The sequence below is a fragment of the Chaetura pelagica genome, unplaced genomic scaffold (genome assembly GCF_000747805.2).
Source record: "Chaetura pelagica isolate M959 unplaced genomic scaffold, ChaPel_1.0 scaffold39, whole genome shotgun sequence".
Lineage (NCBI taxonomy): Eukaryota > Metazoa > Chordata > Aves > Apodiformes > Apodidae > Chaetura > Chaetura pelagica.
In genome coordinates this window covers 780,798-804,132 of record NW_009954614.1, presented here as the reverse complement: position 1 = coordinate 804,132, position 23,335 = coordinate 780,798, and the positions used below count along the sequence as shown (strand labels likewise).

Genomic DNA, 23,335 nt, shown 5'->3' with positions numbered 1-23,335 from the left:
TACACGACGTTTTATGAACAGCAACTAAGTAAATCACATAATTGTTTGCTTGCTTCTTCAAAAATGCCTGTAGTTTAGGTAGACTTTTTTTTTAACAATATATCAGTTATGTAATATTTCTCTGTTCCCTGTCTCCCTTCAGAATATGATTCTGAACACAACAAGACTGTTCTACTTTTCCGTCTTCAGTAATGCACCTGCATGTTTGCAAAGTGCTGCTGAAGTTATCTTTCTTCCACAAAAGCCAAAGTGATGATACTGTGCAAATTCACATCATTGAAAAGAGAAGCAGAGAGATTGAATGAGAAGGGGAGGACTCCAGGTAATTCCAGTAAGACTTCTTCTTTCAATTGGTTTTACATGGCTGGACAGGGAAACAATGTTAAACACAACAGCACAGAACAAATAGTCACAGAAATTACTTCTACTAAAGATTTTGTTGGGTTCTCTGAAGTTTGATAATATGCAACCAAAAAAAAAAATCTGATATAGTAAGTATAAAGTCATTATGTATAATATGACACTACTCAAAATTTATTTTTAAAGGTTTAAAATTCTGCTGTATTGTGAGCTGTAAGGTCCCAGCTCAAAGAATGTCAGGAATCCAGTTTGTGTATAATTTTTAAAGACATCATTCAGCTGTTTCTGAATGACAGAACAAACATCTGGTAACTAGAAATGTGCTGTAGTTAACATTAGGGAGTTGATCTCTTGCACTGAAATTACATTTGCTGAGAATATTTTAAAAGTGACCCTGCCACACTATACCAAACTCTTGCTTCAAATTGATCTGGTAAGTCATAAATTATTGTATGCTAATGTTTAGTTTGAGCTGAATTTTTATATTAATTAATTAAAAATCAGTATTTTGCAAACAAAGTATATAATCAGTTTGGGCCCTGCTCCTATGTACAGACGCCTGCACTAAGAACCTCAACCCGCTTGCAGGATCTGTGCAAGTATGAGGATTTCCTATTAGCCATCTAATAATTACCAGCTGGACATTTTGCTGTTCTGCCTGTCCCAGCCTCAGTCTGCTTTGTGATTTGAGATTTATGGCATAGGGAATTGGAATGAATTTACAACATGTACTTATGCATTAAATATTTGGGAACCATTTTTATAAATATTCGGCTCTGTTTATTTCAGGTTTGGCTGTCATGCAGATGACAGCAACATTTGAAGTGAAATGAATGCAAAACACCTGTGTTCCTGGCTGGAATAAACTAATAAAATTTGGATGAGCGAACAAAAAAAGGGTTTTTAAAGTCAAATAGCTCTTTCCTGTATTCAATGGCAAATGTACACTTACTTTAAAAGAGATAAAACACCACCCAGATTAACATTCCCTTATTAATTTCCTGGATATCACATCTTATTCCATTAGAGAAGTGTTTCAGTCCATTACTCTGACTTTTTAATAATAAAATTTGTTCATTCGTTTTTACAGTTCAAGTTTTAGGGTTCTTAGGAAAGCTTCTTTAAGTGTTCTCCAGTTCTAAATGTTTCAAATGCTTTCTGTTTTGACCAGGAAACTACATTCAGTGCTTGCCAACCACAAGCGCTGCAGCATCCTGAAGCAGGCTGGCCAATCACCTCCCCAAAATGGCAATTGCCTTAAAAAAAAATAAAAATTAAACATTCATATATGACAGGTTAAATACCTGGTTTGATCTTTTTCCATTTCTGGAGCCACTCAGGCTTGCATTTTCAAGATTTGCTTTAGAAGCTTGAAAACTTGACTAGAAAACTATAAAAGTTTACTTATGGTGAAATTTAAGATATATCCTATATGGTGAGATTTCTTTAAAAAAAACAAACCACAAGTGTTGACAACTAGCCACCCTCTAGACTTACTCAGTGTGTCCTACTACAAGTTATGCTATCATTTGTTGAAAATTTTGTAACCTCTCCTTTATCAGCTTCCATCTAATTCTAGTTTGGCATCTGTTTCACCTCTGCATTATTTGAGCTTTCAAAGAGGCTTGTCCTTCACTTAAAAATACAACAAATTAAAAATTGTTCTGCTATTCAGAGTGAGGATATAGATGCAGTTTTCACTACAATTGCATCCCATTAAAGAAATAGGATACAGTGTGAGCATTTCATCAGGCTTCTGCTTGCCAGAAGAACAATGTTTAACATGTTCTCACATACCAAGAGTATGTGGAGAAAGAAAATGCAAAACTTGCTGTTCTTCTTGTAAGACTTGCCAGACCTATGAAACAGTATTGAGAGCACAGAGAGCTTCCAAAGGTTGATGGTTTACTCCTAGGAAAATTGTAGGGATTTCAATATTTCCAGTCTATATGGTTCAAAAATTGACATGGCTTCTCTCCCTTAAACAAAACTTGCAGACACCAGTACCTTTGACCTCCGAGGCTTAGGAGCTAGATGTTTTCACCTCATTAACAGCTACATTGTCAAAGGACTACACCTCACTAACTCTGACTTTCACAAAGATGGATATATCCATTGTATGTGGCTAAATACATGCATTTCCACTGTCTTCCAAGATCTGTGAGAAGTCTTCAGAACTGCAAACTAAGCTTTTCATTTGCCTGCACATTTTACCTGTTAAATATATTATGTAATAAATCAGTTGCTTGGGACGAAGTGGAGTTATATGCCTTAATTTCTTTCCCGGAAAAAAAACACACCTGATTTGGACTGTCATACTTTAAAAGCTAAAAATACTAGGTATTTTTTAAAGGAGTAAAACGGAATTAAATTCAGACAATACTCAAAGTCAGTCACAAAAATACTATATTGTTCAACAGCATAAATCAGAAAAATCTTCAAAATTTCAGCTTCTCAAAAACTCTGGAGTAGCATAAACCACTTTATTAATGCTAAAACATCAGCAAAGATTTAATTTAGCAGTTGACCGAAGTCATATTAGTCAAACAGTGAAAATCAACAATATTCATATGGCTGCACATGAACCAGGACAAAACAGATACCTTTAACATGATAAATATTTTAAGTATTTTTAAGAAACTGTATTGTTCATATTGTTCATGCCACCCTAAAAACATGGTCTATTTTCTTGCCAGAATAGCTGATGCACCTTATGTTGCTACAGACATTCAATTATAGGATGAATCGGAGAATGGGAGAGGGTCCAATGTTTATCTGTACTTGTGCAAGCAAGATTTTTTTCTTTCTGTTTTAAAGAGAGCTTGGTTACAGTTTGGAGATACGAACCAAATCTTTTATTTTTATGTATATTTTTCCTTCCTTAGGGGTTTACTTATGGTACTAGTCATAATTCAAGTTCGTGTGAAGAAGAAAAAATGGCAGTCAAAATTGTTCCTTGCATGAACATTAATTCATAAATGGGGCTCTTGTCCCTTTTAAGTTGCTAGTGAACCTCCAATTTTTCCTCCCACTTCAGATTTTTATGCATAGTCTTGCATAAGGAGGAGAAATAGAAATACATTTTCAGACAGCTTTCTCTGTTTTGTATTCCCATCTAGTATACATGAAAAACCAAAAGGAATGCAATCATTAACTAGTTACTTCACTGATTAGGAATTTTTGTTTGGAAGGGTTCAGATAGAAAGCACTTACTCTAGAACAAGCATCACAGAACTGAATATAGCACCGCAAGAGCTCAACGAATGTCCCTTTACAAGGAAAGGCTACATTTGCCTACATTTTATTCCATTTGCTAATGTGTCAGTCCACAGTGTTTTCCATGAATTATTAATGAATCATTGTGAAGAGGCAGAGCAAAAAGGAAAGAAAACATGTAAAATTAAGCCTTTGGTTATTTTTTTTCCCCTAGGTGTAACAAGAATTCAGCCAAGAGAATTTAAGTGACAGCACATAACGACATGTGGATGGTAGCCAAAATAGTTTGCATTTACTTGTCTGGGTTTCCCAGATAGTCTTGAAAACAACTTAAAGTTCACAAATCTTGCAGTTTGTGGATCTGCCAAGTCACCTTGATAAGGTGAAGGAACAAAAAAACCCTAAGACCCATTACCTGTCCAGTTTATCTCCTTGTCGGTGAACGGATTAAAAAAAAAAAGAAGGCCTCGGCATCATGGTGCCCAATGGGCAGCAGACAGTTATGCAGAGCAGCAAAATGCTGTGAAAATAAGCTGTGCAAGTAATATCTGCCAAAGGCTGACATGTTTTAGTTTCTGCAGTTAGCAAAAAAACAGGACACTGATTCCGTTTAGTAGATGATTCCGAGAAGACTGATTTTGTAAAGAAGTGAAAAACAGGGAAGGGCTATCCTTGAAAAGCTCTTGCACGTATCTTTATATACACAAGTGTGTGTTGCCTGTTTAAACAAATCAAAGTGTTACCTCATCAGCCTTAAAAAAAAAAAAAAAAGGAGCAACTCTACAATATCGCCCACAGTACTGTTTTATTACTATTGAAGCCTGTCATACTTCAGACTAAAAGCTCTGTAAACCGTCTGAAGATTTTTTGCCATTTTAGTTGTCATATTTGAGTAGAAGACTTTTAATATTCTCACTTCTCAATAACTGATATGATTAATAACATCACCTGCTCAGAAATTAAAATTATTTATTTTTATGCACTTTTAATCGAGGGGCTATAGGAGGACCTTGGCTAAGCTTGGAGAAGTACAGAACTGTGCCTTTGAAAGGTACAGATCTGAAAGGGGGAAACACAGAAAACTGAATGGGTAAATTATATGGGTTCCCTCTATAATTGCTTGAAGGCCAAGTTTAAGCATTTTAAAAATTGCGGTCAGTTGTCAATAATTCAAAACCTGCATCAGAATTTGTGGCCCATCTCTAGAATTACTTACTTTTAAACAATTTTTTTCTCATGCCTGACATATTTACTTCAGTATTTAAAAGATCAAAAGGAAAGGCTTGCAAGTTCATCAATCCTCATCTTGGTAGCATCTTTCAATTGACCATTTGAAGAATAACCACAAAACGCATTATAGTGAAGTGGGATGAACCCACTGCAAGGTAGTATGCAGCTTACTGAATCTGAGCTTGTTTAATGAAAAAGAAAAGTTCACTTCACTCTAAGAAGGCCTGAAAACACTCCAGGCAGCAGCAGATCTTTTGATTCTGTTCATAGCTCTGAGCTGAAAAACTAATCCCTTCGGTTTCATCTTTAAACTAAATTAATAGTGATCTTACATGTTTGTTGCTGTGTATTTTTCATCAATAAGATAGCAACAATAATACAGGTTTTGTGGTACATTTCTTCTATTCTACCTGTACTCTTCCACTAAATACTACTATTCTTTGAACTTTTACAGGTATCCGGTAAAAAATACTTCCCCTCAAATCCAAAGGCAAATATCTCCAAAGCAATGGCAACAGCAGCCTGTTTAAAATTTAATCCCATGTCTTCCTAGTGAGTGTGAATATTCCCAAGAGCTTTGCACTACAGACCTCTATAGGGCTAGCTTTACCCATCTGCAAACTGTATTACATAGTTTTCAATAAAAGTTTTCCGCTGAAAAGTGAACAAATAGGAGCCTGAACTACTGATATCTTGCGGCAGATCCAAAAGGAGAAAATGCAAAATATTTATTTTTTTTTTTTTGTGGAAGCATTTTGACCTAATGTAATTTCCATATTTTCATAGCGCTACAGATAACAATGGATACAGAGCAACGTACAAAATGCAAGTACCAGAGTACTTCCGTGTCAGAAAAGGAGAGAGGCCTCAAGCTGAATGGAAGATGAACAGAAGGGATGCCTACCATAGAGCATACAACTCTGCTTAAAATGGTCCCAAAACCACCTCTGCAGATTACCACAAGTGATCCCACAGCCTTAGTAAGTGGCTGTGAAGCCTCTCTCTGATCTCCAGAAAACTTTCAAATAAAAAGTCTGTGGCAGTTGCCAAAGCTCTTCAGTGTAAGGATGGTGTGTTTGTTAAGCACATTTAGGACATATGCCACGGGGGAAACTCTTCAGGTGGATTTTACTTTAATACATGCTCAAACGTGACCTATTAGTACTGACTGACTTTGCCAAACTCAGGCCTTGGCTGAGGCCTTCTCTTGATGTAAATTTTGTTGCTCTTTTGACCTATTAATCTACTCAGAAGTACATATCTGTCTTACAAAATTAATGTCACTTTTGAAGATTTGTGCACACTAAAGCTGCTTCACTTTCAGGTGAAGTGGGGCCAGAGTATGCACCCCCACAAGCGAGTATATAAAGGTAAAAATTACCTCACCTTACTCCGTGTCTAGCAGAGAGAAGCACGAACACAGAGACACAGAAGGAAGGACCCTACCCTTTTCTCATCACCTCCACCCCCCTATTTCCAGCCTGCTTACTGCAGAACAACCCCCCTGACACACCATCACCAGCAGCACGCAGCTCCGGCTTTACCTCACCGAATTAAAAGCCTCTCTTGCACAGACGGATGCCAGCCACTACAGCTCTTCACGGTCACATCCAAGTTCCCCTTTTAAATCCCAAGGAAAGATGCCCGGGTGGCCATCGAGGGCCTTAACTACCGGCAAGCTGCTGTGAGCTGCAGCACCCGCCCAGGCAGGAGCAGAGGAGCCCACCCCAGCAGCCCCCCGGCCCCCAGCCCTCCGGAGGGTCTGGTTGGAGCAGGGCAGCTCAGCACCCTGAGTCCTGCTGCCCCATTCCCAAGTGGCCATGATTCCAGCCACAACCAGGAGGTCTATCAAAGCAGTGGGGAATCCACCACAGGAACAAAGCGCCCTTTTCTCAGAAGAGCTTTAAAATAAACCCCTGCCTTACCGATTATGGGGAGCTGTGCCTGTAGGATGGCACCGGTCAGGATCCTCCTCCACTCCATCTTGCTGGCCCGGGCAGCGGGAGGCCACCAGCACGGGGTGAGAGGGAGAAGAGCCTCCTCCACAGGCTCTGGGCTTCTGCCAGCCCTGCAGGAAGCTCATCTGCTATGAGGGCTTTCGTAGTCCACCCGCCGGCAGCGGCGCCAGAGCAGGCGCCTTCCTCTGCCTGGCAGCCCAGCAGCCTCTGAGCTCTGGGGTTTACGTGCCCGGTCCTGCTGGCTGGGGTTTTTTTTCTGGGTTTTTGGGTTTTTTTCTTTCCCTCTTTGCAAGATGGGTTTTGGTGGGATTTTTTTCCCCCAGTTGGTCTGATGGTTCCCAGGACAATCCAGTCAGTAGCTGGTGATCTCTCTAAGGCACCTAGAAAGCATGTAATGCCAAATTGGGCCTGACTTCAAAAGGGAAACAATGTAAGTATGTCCATCAGACAGTATGGCGCAAACAGACGCTTACAATTGTAAGCTACAGTCCTTCTTGAACAAGTAGCTGGCTAATCTGGTAAAAAGAGAAAGTTTATTTCTAAATCTAACTGAAAGGTGGTGTTACCATGAGCAACCTGCAGCAGCTGTGCCTGGGGCAGTGGGGTGGCTGGCAGCAGGGACTGGGCTCTGCCCATCCTCAGGCAGCAGCCACGGGACACAACACACCAGCCTACCTGGCCCTGCCTGGCTCGTTCCAGTTGCACCTGGGAAATGGAGATGCCTTTTGATGTGAACACGCAGCATCCCTGTGTTTTGAAAGAGCACCGGTGTGTGCAGAGCTCTGGAGCCATTTTGTCCTCTGAGTCGCTGCAATCTGGAGGGAAGAGAGCCTGTGTCATCTCTGCGGGAGAGCACAGCGTGCACCTTCTTGCTCGGCTTGAAACAGAAAGCTCTGCAGCCTCTAGCTGTGTGTGCCACTCCTACCCACTGCTCAGGCCACAAGATCCATCCTTCCTGCTGCATGAAGCTGTCCTCTGGCGACAGGCCGTCACACGCCAGGAGCAGCACGCGTGGCTTCGGGGCAGCTGCAGTCTGGGAGCTAACAGGGCTCTTCAGACCCGTGTTGTAGGCTCACTCGTTCACACAGTTCTGAGAGCTATGCAAAGCCAAGCAGGTCTGCCCAGTGGTTGTGCTGGGAAAGCCTGGGTTCCTCTCAGGTCCATATCACCCATCCAGCACAACGACTACCGTGCCTCCCGCATCACCCTACGTCCCTGCCACCCCTGCCTCTGCGAACCCAGCCCCAGGTACCACAGGTACGTGCTAACTGACCAACCCAGCAACCCAGTGTGACAGCGAACATGCCTGCTGCTCTGAGGGGACTAATGAGACCCCTGCAGCTAGCTACACAAAACCACAAGCAGGAACAGGTTATGTTGCAGTCTCCTTTGTTTAGCTGGATTGATGTTGACCCCCCGGTCAAAAGTGGTTGGGGTGGTGGCGAGCGGCAGGCTGAGCCACGGGAATCACAGCGCTTGTTTCCTTGGAAAGCCAAGCTAGCGACCAAATCAGGTGGTATTAAAGCAGCACTCCCATAGGCAGCAGTGGATAACCATGCAGGCAAGAGAGCAAGCACACTTTAGCAGTAACCCAGCAAATGTCACTCTGGAAACAGGCTTCACACTATGAGCTGGAAAAACACGAGCTGGTTTGTGTTGACATTATTAAATCATTTCATTATACTTTGTCACACAAGGACCTTGCTGTGCTTTTTAAATTAGCCTTACAAAAAGCTGGGGCAGTTAAGCTTTCACAGATAAAGAAATTAAGTCTTAATGGAAACAGGGAGAACAAGGCACTAGAACTCAGACAGAACCTGAAATCAGAGACACCTGGGAGCTGTTTGGTTTGGAGGTTGGGTTTTTTGGATACATTTAATTATTAAAAACAACAAAACAAACCAACCACCACAGTATGCTTAAATGTGTGAGAAAAAAGCAAGGGGAGAGCCAAGGTGTGGTTAGGGGTACTTCCTCCTCAACATTCTATTATAAGGCAGCAGTAGCTAATAAAAGGATTCATTTAAGACAACAGAGAAGAAACCCAGCATGACAAAATGAAATGAAATCAAGTGAAATACAGAGTTTTAGAAAAATCATCCTGAGAGGGAGACACTAGACAAATAATTTCTCCAGCAAAGTGTTAGGGCATTTATATGAAAAACATACCACTTAACACAGCGATGCCCATCTCACTTCACAAGAAATCTCATATTATTCTGCTCTTTTCAAATGTGAACAAATAAAAAACTCCCAACTTTTATAAACAGAAATAAAGCATACATTTTAGACAACTGTGAATTAGAAAAGCTTGAAAACATGACTTAGATACACCTTAAACCCAAAAACTTAGCCTCCTCTCCATCAAAATCCAAGCAGCACAACACAAGGTTGCTGAATGCTCACAGTAATGATACTATTGATACACTTCAGGATAAGAGTTTAGGCTGGGAGGAGGAAGCACAAAGTATCAAAGATTTTTATGTTTTTTTCCCCCCATTTCTAATTCTTAGAGGAAAAAAAAAAAAAGAGAAAGGGGATGTGATCCCCTGCAGGTGCAGTAACAGGACCGGTGGTAGCAGTTCCCCAGTCAACTGGCAGGATGAGAGTTACTGTGTATATAAGAAGTAAGGATTTAAAGGTTTTGAAAGCAAAGACAATTGAAGTTCTTGGAAGAAGGAGACCAAGAAATTAATCACTTTGCTGTCTGGATTAATGAAGGCTAGTACATTGATAAAACAGTATCATTCTTTTATTTCATAATTGTTATATACTATGCCAGAAATATGAAAATTAGTAGCCACTAGTATTACTCCAGCAGCCAAACCCTAGTGCTGGATGCCATTCTGTGGTACCTAGACAGCACTGCTGAGCTTCTGCTCTCTCCCAGCCTCAAGGAGAACTTCCTTTGTGGCTCTTCTGCAAGAGAAGGCTGGAGATGGGCTATAAACCACTGCCAGGCAGCAGGCAAAGCACAGCCCATGGGAGCCACCACACACTGGAGCCAGAAGAGGTGTCATTAGTCCCAGAAATGGCTGCGCTCAGGTTCATGGTTTATATTCCAATGTGAGCCAGTTAAAGCCTTTTCTGTCTATGTCCCCACGTTAGCAGATTAGCTGAAATAAGGAATTGGTGAGAAGAACAAGACCCCTGCTCCCACTGCAGGCTGCCTAAATCTCACTGATGCCTTACCAAAAGCTAAAATAATATCATACTAGTTATTGATATTTTGGGGTAATAGTCTTTTCAGAGGAGCAAATGGCACTGCTCATCACTATTCTGCTGACCCCTGTCTCCTCCCGTTATTGATCATAGCTTCTCCCTCAGGCAGAAAGCCAGCAGATTATCACTTTGAATAAAGAGGTGAGGCCAAAGGTAAGGAAAAGGAATGAAGAGCTGTATAAGAAAGGGAGATTAATAGCAGCAGTAGGCAGACTGGGAGAACAGCAGTTGGGCCCGTGTGTTTTGATGTCTACTTAGGGAAAAGTCAGAAAAATAGAGCATATGGACTTCATTTAGAACTGTGGGTAGAGTCAGAAAAAGGCTTTGCATTATAGCACCCCTAGACATTCTCTCCTTCCCATCCCTCAGCTTTTGAAACAAGGCAAGCTAATAATTATAATCTAAATACAATGAACGTATGCAAAAGAGCAATCATGCTTGTATTGAGTTATTCTCACAACAAGCATGGCATGGGAGATGCAAATCACATGTAGTGGAGGAGGACCTAAAAAGATCAAGGGGAAGTTTTCTCAAGGAAAAAGCTTTTCTCTGTACATATAGCTTGCAATTATGTGACAAGGAATGATTTTCTTACAGTACTACCTTCTTTTCAGCCTGTTTGGTCATTGCATCTCTAGAACTACATAGCACAATGAAACCTTTGGCACCTCCTGCCTATGTTGTGCATTAGCCAATCTCATATATGTGTTTCTGCCACCAGCTTAAACCATGCTGATGTTTCCGTTTCCTCACTCAGTCATCATAAAATCTTTGTTAACACTGGACTAGAATTGAATGCCAACTCCAGGTTCAGCTGAACATGCAGCTATTTTTCTCAGTACAGAGAAGGCCACAGTGGAGACATAAAACCCTCCCTGCTGGGCTAAGAAAAGCTCTCAGCTAAACTTGACTCTTTATCTAAACATACGGGTGAAGAAAAGTGCATTTCCAGAAGACTACAAGATTTGATCTATGGTTCCCGAAACAGAATGGGTCAGGGAATTGAAGTGGTCCCCAAGTACAACTCAGTTGTGTTTAGCACTGGTTAAGGTGCAGCTCATTATCTGTAAGGGTAACATCTTTCAAAAAACAGACAAGGTACGAATTCAATTGGTTCTGGGCATCAATGTGCCATTCTTTCTCTGGACACAAGAAATCCCAGAACAGCTGTAATGCAAGGGGTTGATTCCTCTCCAGAAGGATCCCCTTTTCATGCCTCCTGGGTCAGGGAATTGAAGTGGTCCCCAAGTACAACTCAGTTGTGTTTAGCACTGGTTAAGGTGCAGCTCATTATCTGTAAGGGTAACATCTTTCAAAAAACAGACAAGGTACGAATTCAATTGGTTCTGGGCATCAATGTGCCATTCTTTCTCTGGACACAAGAAATCCCAGAACAGCTGTAATGCAAGGGGTTGATTCCTCTCCAGAAGGATCCCCTTTTCATGCCTCCTGGTTATGCTTTCGCTGTACCATAAAAAAAAAAAAAAAAAGCAGCAAGGTTTGCAGTTTCAACAGGAAATAAATGAAAACTAAAAGCCAAACCCACACCACAGTCAAGCTGAGGATTAAAAAAATAACCACACACTGCCCTCTGGCTCATGCATCGCTGCCGCAGAGCACTGGCCTGTAATCATCACCAGAGGCTGCTGGGAGTGAGAACAGGTCGGTTATCAAAAGTTCTCCTAAGCCTATTTGACACAGTTAGTACTTGCAGGCAAAATTAATACCTACATCACCTGATGGAGGAGATGGCCAACTTTGCACCTGGGAAAATCCAGACAGGCCACCGAGTCTTGCCCCTGATCCCGCAGGAAATGACACTTGTAGTGCCAGGACTAACTCAGTAAGAATCACAATCATTTTTGGAGGTAATCACACGGAGACAATGAGTGTTAAATAAGCAAAATGCTTCTGTGGTGAGCAAGCTGCAGCCCCCAGTGAGGCCTGCCATTCACACAGTAGACGTAATACACTGGAAATAAAAAACCCAAACCTGCTGTTTACAGTGTATGAGCCCCCAACTTTTCTTGACAAAATGTTGTGGACTGACAGTCCGACATCGCTTCACTGAGTTTCAATGCACTGTAGCACCTTACAGTGAAGCTTCACTTTGCTATAATTGGGTTCAACTGTGCTAATCCCCTTGGAATGCAGCAATTAATACTTATTTAGTGATAATTGCTGCATTCCAAGAGGATTAGTCCCTGCCCTGCACTTTTGCCACCATGGCAAACTGAGAGCTAGAAAGAAGACAGTGCACAGTGACGGGTCTTGTTTTGCAGCTCCCTACAGGGAGACAACAGAAGTTGCTCTTGCTACAGCTGCTCCCCTCTGTGTGTGAAAATACTGCTTCTCCAAGCAAAAAACACTAGACTGTCACTATGCCTTGCAGCTGCATTGTGCAAATAGAAACCCTGCCACATCCAACAAGGGAAAAAAAAGAAAACAGACACCTGTGCAGTAGCATAAGGACAAGCACAGCCATGAGTGCATCATCTCCCATAGGGAAGATAAGCAGGCCCTGATGAAGTGCAAGCAAGGATTCTTTTTTGTGTGTGTATGTGTGTGTATGTGTGACTAGTAGTCCCCTGTTCCTGCTGTGGTCTTAAAATTTTCAGTGCAACATTGGTTTTGGAAACCTATAAAGGAAATACTAGTAGAAACTTAAAGTGCACCCTCTCTGAATACTCAAGGTTTGAGAATACTGAATACATAATGGCCAATTTTTTACTCCTCAGTGAAGCCTTTATGATCTGCTCTGGGTTTTTATTGGTTTTTTATGTACTGGAAAGACCACTGCTTATGTCACATCTTAAGGAGGAAGCAGAATGTTTCTTTTGCTTTAGGCTAGTCAAGCTACTCTCTAACATAATTAATGTTTGCACCTGTTGACTGTAGGCAAATTTCCCTTATAAAATCATAACATAATAGAAAAATTCCGGTATTTTACCACTAAACGCACACCCTGGAAAAGCTATTTTAAATACAGAGAACCTTCAGTATTTTCTTGCATGGTTGTACAGACTTATAATTGATCAGAAAATACTTGTGAAGCCATATTTGAAGAGTTAGGACAAGTGTCTTTGTTTCCTTTATTTGCTTCCTCTCTTCACCCCACACCATACCTCTTCTGCATTTTTCATGCAGTCATCTGGGGCAAAACTTAGTTAAACCAACTGAAATTCATGTAAGTTGATTAGGCAACTGTTTTTAGCTAAACAACAACAGGAAATAACTGCACTAGTTTCTTATATAATGCAGGTTTTGAGCAACAATTTTCCCAAACAATTGCTTCCTTTTAATCTTGAAACAGGTACTTTTTAATCCTGAGTGATGCTTAATAGGTTCCCTTGGCATAAAACATTATAGAAATACAAGTATCTTCCATATTTTCACATAAATATACACGCTTACATATAGAATTGCATACATGCTATCTAGTATTTGTGAATGTCTTTCACCATGTTTGCACACACACACACCTTCTGAATGGTTTTGTCAAGTTATTCTGTGTTTCTAACAATCAGAAGTCATCTTGTTTTTAAAAAGGCATTTCTCTCATCTAAAGGCACTGAGATGATTAAAAAGTATTTTACATGAATCCTGCAAACTGGTATCTATTTACATTTTTACAAATAAGGAAAAAAAAAAAAGGCTGCAAAATGATTAAGGTTACAATCTGAGTCAGTGGCAACAGCAAAAATAAAGTGTGGCAGCCCTAGACCTGTTTGGGTACGCTGACATTATTAAGGTTGAGGATCCCCACACTCAAAGAGACCCACAGCAGTTGTTGGATTTGCCACCATAAGCGTTCCATTTCCTGTGTTTCAATTGGAGAAATTATATGCAAAATTAAGCCTAGCAGCTGCAGAAATCAGAAACAAAGAGTAATGGGGAATTGTTAAGGTTTTTTTCTCTACGGTACAAAGAGCTAAAGAAAAAAATAATCATTCAAAACAATCACTACAGCTATCAGGTTGAGTGAAAAGAGAACATCCCCTAAATAATACAAGATTTCATCATTTCAGATATTAACTGCATACCTGGTCTCAGTCAGCCAGAAGACTCCAGGCAGCTCTGGAACCAGCAGAATTAATGAAGCTCAAATTTTTAAAAAGCATGACCTCTGTATTTCTAATATATATGAACTGGGCTTTGTCTCCTCTCTTGAGCTCCCAACTGTCATGACATATATAGGAGTTTCGTGGCTTCAAGGTCAGACTATCAGTTTCAAATCTAACTCCAACTGAGTAAAAAAAAATAATCTGACAATAAGCATCCAGACAACACATTACCTAAGCCTTGTTTCTATAGAAAACCAGGCTGTGAAGAACATTAACCACCTCAGCCAGAATGAATGAGTCTTACACTCTGCTCTTATTACATTATAATATTCCACACAGAAACTCTGAGGAAGCCTCTAGGCACAAAGGTTCTTAAGTCAAAAAACTCTGGGATCAATTCCAAGAGTTTTGTATAGGAAGTTCCTGGACAGAGCTTCCCAGCAGGGAAAAGACAACTGCTGGGGAGCACCAAGAGCCAGCTGCTCCTGCAGAGCAGGGGAGCTGGCAGGGGCAGCAGAACAGTGGCCTTACCACCAAAATACACAATGTCCCATAGCACCTAGACAAAAAGAGCAGGTAGGGTGACAGCAAGCAGGGTCAACCACAGTTGAGGCAGGTTTGAGGTCCAGTCAGTGAGAACAGGCAAGCAGCAAGGGCTTGGGCTCCACCACAGCCCCTAATCAAAGAGGGGAGGGTTCAAAGCAGGTTTTGCCCAGCCCTGCCTCACCACCCAAACACCTGCACCTAGTTGGGGCTGGCCTCCAACAACATTAATTAGCTGTTGGAAATTACAAATCAGAATCAGGTGGTTTAGTTCAGCTAAAAACAAGCCCAAGCATTGTCACGCCAATGAACACCCTCACTTTGGCTTGTTACTGTTAGTATCTACTGAGAGAAATAAACACTGTTGAGTCTGGAGGTGGCTGCTCCCAGTCGATGTGCAGAGGTGTTTTATACCTGTCTCCATTTCCTTTACTAGAGTTTCTTAATTTAAAAACCTTTAAATCATTTTCATGGATATTACTTCTGAGCACTCACAGCACAAAATGATTACAAACCACAAAACAATGATAAATGCTTGCTTCTTTGCAGCTGGCAGGCTGCTGTGTTTATGGAGGAAAGCATTCATAATGTAAAGCACCGTAGAAAAATAATTTGTTCCTATCATGCCCCCTGTCGTATGCTTTTCTAGCATTTTTAAGCTACGATGAATTCAATAACCCCTTTTAAGTATGGAACATTTAACAATGAACCGGAATCTAAGTCTATGGCACCCTCTTGTGTTCAACAATAATAGAACAGGTCATTTTTACTTTAGATTCAGTGTGGTTACTCAGGAAAAGCTTGTTGAAAACAAATTAATCCATTAAGTTATGATTAATACTTTTTTGTATTAATCTAATGCTCTGATTGAGCTACCTAGATTTTATTGTGAAGATCACAGGTACACTATTGAATAGCTAAAACATTAATTGAAGATAGAATGGAATAGAGGATGTAACTAATACCTGATATACATAAACTCTGCAATGATGCAGTAAGTCACAGGCATCTACTGGACATCAGTCTTGCATTAAAACACATGAAAGAGATTGAAAATCAAGAAGGAGAAACACAGACATGTCAATGAGCAAGAGCAGTAGAGAAAGGAAACACATTATTATATTGTTAAGAGATGCAATCTCTGTCAGCTGAGATTATCCTAATTAGATTCCCAGCTAACAAACATCCTGTGATTTATTGAAGTGCCTGAGGTTCTGGCTCAGATTCTTATCTATGAATGGAGATACTCAACTTCCTGGGTATGGAGAGTGACTTCATTACTATTTAGAATATGCTCAGAGAGATCAAGCATGCCATGGTAGAGGACACAAATGGTCTTTAGTTGTTTACATCTGTATTATTTGCTGTACTCAAGTTTCTTCTGTTCTAAGCCACAACATTATTCTGGACATTAAGAAAAAAGGAAAACTGCTCACAAGTGAATTCCTGGATGAGCCTAATGCAATCAAATGTGAGTACACAGGGAAGGAGGTGAGGAAAAACAGGACAAAACTGATTTTCTTGAGCTTAAATTGAGCTGATTGATTATTTTTTTTCTTGAGCTTTGATTAAAATTTACACATAAGGGAGAAAAACAGAGAGATGTTTAATATGATTGATACCCTAGTCTGTCTTACATTATATTGCTACATACAAAAGTCTCTTTACCGAAGTGTTCAGTGAGATGCAGAGATGTAACAACTCCAGATAGTTAAAATCTCTGATTAACCCTCAAATCCACTTCTGTACATGTAGTTTAACTCTTCTCTTGCTCACCACTTTCCAAAAGAAACATCTGGCTTGAGTCCTTTCAAATGGAGATAGATTTGGATAATCTAAAAATGTTCCCAAAAAATGCAGTAGTATTACAAATCTGTGTAAGATAAACTACCAAAAAAGCACAATCAGAAAAAAAAAAGGGAATTGGTACAAATGGGAACATCAAGTCCAGTAAGACAACCAAACAGACACAAAACAAGCTTTATTCTGTACCAAACCCTCAAATGAAAGTGTTTATTTAAAGGTTTTAAACTAGTTTTGGCTGGGAATTATTTTATTTTCAGAGTCACTTGTTAGGGGCTGTGTTGTGAATTTGTGATGAAAACACACCATGTTTAAGTCATTGCTTATACACTGCCAAGGCCTTTTCTGCTTCTCACCCTGCCCCACCAGCAAGTAGACTGAGGGTGTTAGGAGGAGAGACAGCCACGACAGCTGACCTCAGCAATACTCCAGACCATATGGCATGCACAGGAATAAAAGCTGGTGGAAGAAGGAAGTAGGGACATTCAGAGTGATGACATTTGTCTTCTCAACCATTACACATGATGGATCTCTGTTTTCCTGGTGGTGGCTGAAGACCTGCCTGCTGATGATAGTCATTTAGAAATGCAGAAGCCCAAAACAGAGGAAATAAAATAAGACTTCCCTGTATTCATTCACACAAACTCCTCTGTTTTATGTCCCATTTTATGTTCTATTTCACAGTATTGGATGCAAGAAAGAGAAACATGAAGATGCTTATTTCATCCAATGAGGGAAAACCAAGTGTTATAGAGGTGTTTCACCATTTATTCTAGCAAGAATAAAAGACTCCAGAGCGACAGCAGAACAAGAGCTCAGAAGAGAGGAAGCTTGTGTGAAAGATGGCCTGAGAAAGAGACATCACACTTGACACCACTTGTCAAAAAACATTTTAATTTTAACAAAAGCCCAGCATAATCAGTCTCACACATCAGAAGTGACATGTAATGCATTCAGGTGTTTTCATGAAAAGGATCAAGTCCATACCAGAAGATCATTTGAGTTTCCACAATTATTATGCCTTATATAAAAATATTTCCCTATTTCATATCTCATGTCAGTGTTATCTTTGAACATCAACTTTCTCCATATTTTAAGTATTTTTATCCTAAATTAATTTTCAAATAGTACAACAGAATGTGTATGATATGTGCCCTTTTCCCTCCTCCTCCCCTTACAGAGCAGGAAAACTTAATAAGTTACTTCCAAAAAACTTTCACAAATCATTTCACTATTTGAGAAAAGTAGTGATACAATAATAACATTAAGATGATATCTATTAAATAACAACATTTGGTATGAGAAATTCCCTATATATTTATCTGCCTCTACAGAGTGTAAATTCTCACATTCTTTACTCTGTCAATCAGGTAATACTTGCTCACTGTAAAATGAACTTAATGTTTATAATCCCTTCTGGATATTTGTGAACTTAGCATGTAGGAGACGAGAGACAATGTAAAAAGGTATTAATTTATTTGTTGTGGTTGTGTGTGGCTTATTTTAACAGCAACTTAGTTACACACACCTTTCATTAGTTTTCATTCTCTACAAGTCATGAATCATTGTGTCATACTTTATTAGCTTCCTTCTCACTTCTGGGTTACTAACCCAAAGTTGCTGTGTAAGGCTTCCAAAACCAAAAATCTGCTCTCTTCTGCTGTTGCAGGTAAGAAAAGCTGCATTTTGATCAGACCAACAGTGCAGAACATTTCAGAACCCTAATCAGAAAACATTTGCCCTCTACAGTGTTCTCATAGAATTTACAAGCCACTATTCTTGTCTTAAACAAAAGCCAGATACTTTAGGTATTACCACCCTGCTTCTTTTAAAGAGTCAGGGCATACAACCTCTGCAAGAGGAAGAATTACCAAGAACTTGCAATGCATCATAGAATGGTTTGGGTTGGAAGGGACCTTAAAGTTCATCTAGTTCCAAACACCTGCATTGCCAGGGAGACTAATGAAATATATTAAGAATTTACATAAAAACAATCCTATTGTATAGCACATTCAATATAGGTGGCAAAACAGCAAAATGCCTCAAACAAGTGAGTGTATTAGAGTGCAAAGAAAATTCCTAACAGAATATGGGAACTCAGCATCATTTACCATCACAATACAAGCAGTGCTTTCCATTCCACAGTCAGCTGAGCCATCATGTAGTACTTTGCCAAAAAGATACAAACTAAACTGGTAATAAAATAAGATTTAAAAAAATAATAATAAAATAAAAATCACGCATAGATATTATTTAACTAAGGCACCGAAAGGTTTAGAACTGGACTAGTCCTTCAGTTTCCAGTAAAAACAGCCTTTCTGAATGCAGACATCTTCCAGGATCACATCCAGCAAATAAAATTTAGTTATGGCTTATGCATAAAGGTTTTTTGAGTATGACTTGATTCAATCTGTCCTAGTTAGTGAGAATTTACATTTGCTTCAGAAGTTTTAGACAAGCTTATTAACAATGGAAGGTGCTTGATTTTTTTTCATTATTAATTCAGCTCTACAATACATATAAAAAATAGATCTTTCATGAAACAGCCAAGGTAATTGATTTGTGTATCAGCATCACCAAGGATCTTCTTCCACCTATAAGGAGTAAGAATAAAAGCAAAATTGAATGTCTAAGTGTTGACTGTGGTAAAATAATTTAAAAATTTTAGACTTAGCTGAATGCAGACAGTAGAACATAATTTATTTATATTTCCATATTGTAATTATAGATTCAAAGGAAATTTTGTTTTGAAAATATTAAGAAACATTGCTGCGATTCCATTAATACAACTTCATAAATTATGAAAAGTCTACCTATTTTTTTAACTATTAGACCAAAAGATCATCTGTCTTGCAATTAATTCAAACAACAGAGACTGTGCCCACTCTACTGGAGTCCTTCCTCCCAAGAAATTGCATTTAAGATGAGGTACAAGTGCAAACCATAGAGAGTTCTAGAGATTAAATAGTAGGTGCATCCTCTATTCAAATGTATCTTATGATTTCAGACACTGCATCTAGTAGACTACTTAAAGAGAAATAAATGTATATAAAAGCCAGAAACAGGCAATATATATTGTTAATAATGGGAAGTTTTACAGGTTCCAAATATGATGAGAGTTAAGCATGCAAAATTGAAGTACTTACTAAGGCTTGACGCTGTAATATTCTTCTGGTGTCACAATTTTCAATCCACCAAAGTAGTCCAGGACCCAGATATTGGTGATGTTGAATTTGGCAAAGAACCAGTTATGATCCTTAGGCCAGCTTTCCATTTCAGGGTGGCGACTGAATAATGCCTTTTTTGCTATGCCTGCTTCTGAATCATTCACCTAAACAATAATCAGCAAAGTATTACAATAAGGTACAACTATGCAAAGAGAAATTCTAGCTAAAGAAACCACTGCTGACTGCAACGTGCTTTTTTTCAGTTTAGCCATGTCTTGTCCCAAAGGACTTTTTACAGAGTCCACACATCTCCAGTGTGGCATACAACTCTATCTGAGACAGGCAAAAACCCCAAGGTAGCTGCTTTTTAATATGAAATCAAATGGGTGCTTTTAAAATAAGCATGATCAATAAAGCACTTCATCAACATAGGAATAAATATTTCAACAAACGGCAAAAAAGGAAAGCATGGATTATTGATGAATTATTACAATGCTATGTTTTAGGAGTTATTTTATGTCCTCTGCACCTGCTCACTCAAACAGCCACAACCTGATTCACGTGTGTCCAGATGCACACAAGCACACAGACACACAAGCAGGATGATACAATAGAATCTAGGAGTCAAGGGAAGCTGAAACGTGTGACAACACTTAGTACTCCATGTGCATATAGTTCAAGGGTTCAATCAACAAGTTAAGATTTCCGGGTACAGTCCAAGAGGAACTAATTAAAAGAAACAATTTATTACTGATGAGAAACTCATGACAGCAATTAAAGGATTGCTGGAGTGCAGCATGCAAAAATACCTGAGGTGTGAAAACACCAAATAAGAATTTAGACTATCATAGAAGAGACAGTAATGATGATTAGTCCTGCTCCTCAATCATTGTCCTAAATAACAGGATTAAGATCTGCAATGAATAACACATGAAGTTCTAAATTTCTTCTAGAAGGCACCAAAGTACTGGTGCAGAGAAGAATACTGCCAGCAGGCAATACAATGCACTTTTTCTGTCTCTAACACCTGTAACTTTGTAGCTGAGACTTCATCTTGACTTCAGTAAAGTTTTGAAAGCACGTATGTCACACTGCAGGGACCAAAGAATTTAAATGAGCAAAAGAAGTGGAAAAGCCTTCACACTTCACTCATAAAAGCACCGTATTAAACTCCTTAGCTTCAAAACACATCTAGGGGAATGTGGGAGATTTTCTTCATTACAATATTGTCTTCCCAAGTTCTTTGCTAAACACATGCCAACTTAGCACCTGCAAGTATCAAGTAGCAGCTTCACGTTCCTCTCACACAAACTATGAAGGCTAGTTCATGGCACGTAATGTATCTTCATATATTTCTGCACAGAAATTAAAACCTTTCCATCCACTTGATGCACACAATTCTGTCAACTTTCAGCTGCTTACCTTTACAATACTCCCACAGAAGATTATGTGGGCACACAGGGGATTCTGGGGATCGTATCTGTGCTTCTTGCAGTAAGGAGTCTGTGCCAAAGACACAGTTAGGGAGGCATTTGAATTAATCTGAAACGCAAACAGGAAGATAAGAGTTTTACATACTTTTGTGAGAAAAATGTCATACACACCTTGTTTTCAGCTTTTGGTACTTGATTCAGCTCAGTATTACTGGTAAAAAAGACAAAGCTGTCATCATCTTTTCCTAACTACAGCTGAAAGCCTACTTAGATGAGCTCTGAATAGGAAAGAAAGCCCAGTTTATGATAAAGTGTGCTGAACTTTGCTAACACAAAACACAAACCAGCACTCCTTCAAACTCTGAATTCAATACACAGTCTAGTTATTTCGCATTCAAATGGTGATATAATCCAATTCACATACATACACGGCAGTACAGAACAGAAGAACACACAGTGAACTTCACTAAGCTAATTCTGGTGGAAGGACAAACAGTTACTGAAGGGCAGGCAGCAAACTGAGTTTCACAACAGTTAGAAACTTAGTCAAAACAAAACCAACCAACCCCCCATCAGAACAAGCCTCCTGGCTGCCTCCAAACTGGTCAGCTCTTTCAGAGTTTAAAGAGAATTTTAAAACCTGTGTTTAAAAAATCTTGCACATTTAAGTAAGACACCTAACTTGAAGAAGTAAAGAATTTCTAAAGCTAATTTAGTGAACACAGCTCGGAAAGTACTGGTGCAAACCAGGCCAGCCCACTGCAAAACGTCACATTCTAAAGCTGGTTATCTCCCAGGAAAGGAAGTTCACATGCTTTGGGAAATGCCAGGAAGAGAGATCATCTCAAAGAAACTCTGGCAAGTCACTCAGCCACTAGGCAGAGCAGCACTGGACTGATGAAACAGGAGCCACCACCTGACAGATAAGAAGTTGCTTAACTGCAAGAAAAGCTGACTCATGATTATTCAGCACTATCTCCTATCTCACGAGACTTATCACGCTCAAACGCTTCTGCCTTCTAAACAGCAGAATAAGGATCTCCTGAGGAGCCTGCTGGAGGAAAGTGCTCGTTACAGCAGTTTATACCACTATGTTGATGTTATTCTGAAAACACGTGGCTGTAGCTGGGCTGGAGAAGGAGATACAATATAACTTAAGCTTTCTTCATCACTTAATGTCCTGGTTTGAGCCAGAATGAAGCCAATTTTCCTTTTACAGTTGTGTGTTTTTTTTTTCTCCTGCTCTCTTTTAACTGTAACACTTACATACATACATAAACTATTTTAATGTAACAAACCAGAACCTGACAGGGAACAAACAGAAAAGGTTTACGGTCAAGCAAAACCTGAAAAAATTCCATGATTTAAGTTTTGCATGTATTTGTTCTGCTAATACTGCAACAGGTAATAGAACAAAAAAGTGTTCTAATAAAGGAGGCACAGGATCACTATTTCCCTAGCTTTTTAGCAACTGTTGCCGAGGAACGAGCAAAAGAGGCCAGACGGGGCCCATCACACACCTCGGTGTGCCGGCCTGTTCCCTGCTCCTGCTGCTCTGCCCTTCCTGCGAGCTCCGGGGATGGAATCGCTATTCCTGCAGCAGCCTGTGCAGGAGCCCTCTTTGCTCACTCCCCATAGGACACAATCTCACAACTTCTGCAGCTTCACAGAACCATAGAATAATGAAACGTCAGGGGTTAGAAGGGACCTCTAGGTATCATCTAATCCATCCCCCCTGCCAGAGCAGGGTCACCTGGGACAGGCCACACAGCAACACATCCAGGCAGGTGCCCAAGACCAGTTTAGCTGTCAGTGTTCTTGATTTTGGTTCTTCTTTATCACCTCCTGCCTTCCTTAGGTCTAACTACCTGTACAGACCTCAAGTCTTCTCTGCCAAATTGCTGCTTTGTATGAGACACTCTTTAAGCACCTTGATTAATTGCCTTCATCAAGGCCTAGTCATTGCAGGGTGCCCTTGCTCAGTGCTGCCCGTGGTACCAGTTCTGTGCCTCTGACCGCAACTTTCACTTGTATAAATAGATACACACAGAGCGCATCTTACACAAAATAACCGTGTCGTTCTGAACTTCGGAGTTACTTTCCAGCATTATTGCAGAGATGGCTTTCATGTATGTCCTGCAGTTTCCAAGTGATAAAACTTCAGCAATGCCTACTGGCAAGGGATCCTCTGGGCTCTGCAGGGCAAACCAGTTTCAAAAAGCCCCTGCTTGCTGTAAATTAAAAGGCAAGGTTTTCCACCAGGAACGTGGGCCACAAACACCTGTTGGTGACACAGAACCAGCCTTTGAGGCTGATGAAGGGAGTGGAACATCTCCCTG

The 23,335-nt window shown here is 40.0% G+C and overlaps 2 protein-coding genes across 2 annotated transcripts in view; both read right to left on the bottom strand.

Moving 5' to 3' along the window:
• CD247 (CD247 molecule) overlaps positions 1-6,789 on the bottom strand; it is a 55,413-nt gene extending 48,624 nt beyond the window's left edge. Inside the window, exon 1 of the mRNA XM_010005505.1 lies at positions 6,732-6,789. Within this exon, the coding sequence (XP_010003807.1) occupies positions 6,732-6,789 (58 nt within the window). The remainder of the gene's footprint in view (positions 1-6,731) is intronic.
• Positions 6,790-19,541: 12,752 nt separating this feature from the next.
• Positions 19,542-23,335, bottom strand: part of CREG1 (cellular repressor of E1A-stimulated genes 1) — an 8,456-nt gene continuing 4,662 nt past the window's right edge. Inside the window, exons 2-3 of the mRNA XM_010005503.1 lie at positions 20,986-21,105; positions 19,542-19,727 (exon numbers count right to left, since the gene is read on the bottom strand). Of these exons, the coding sequence (XP_010003805.1) occupies positions 19,542-19,727; positions 20,986-21,105 (306 nt within the window). The remainder of the gene's footprint in view (positions 19,728-20,985; positions 21,106-23,335) is intronic.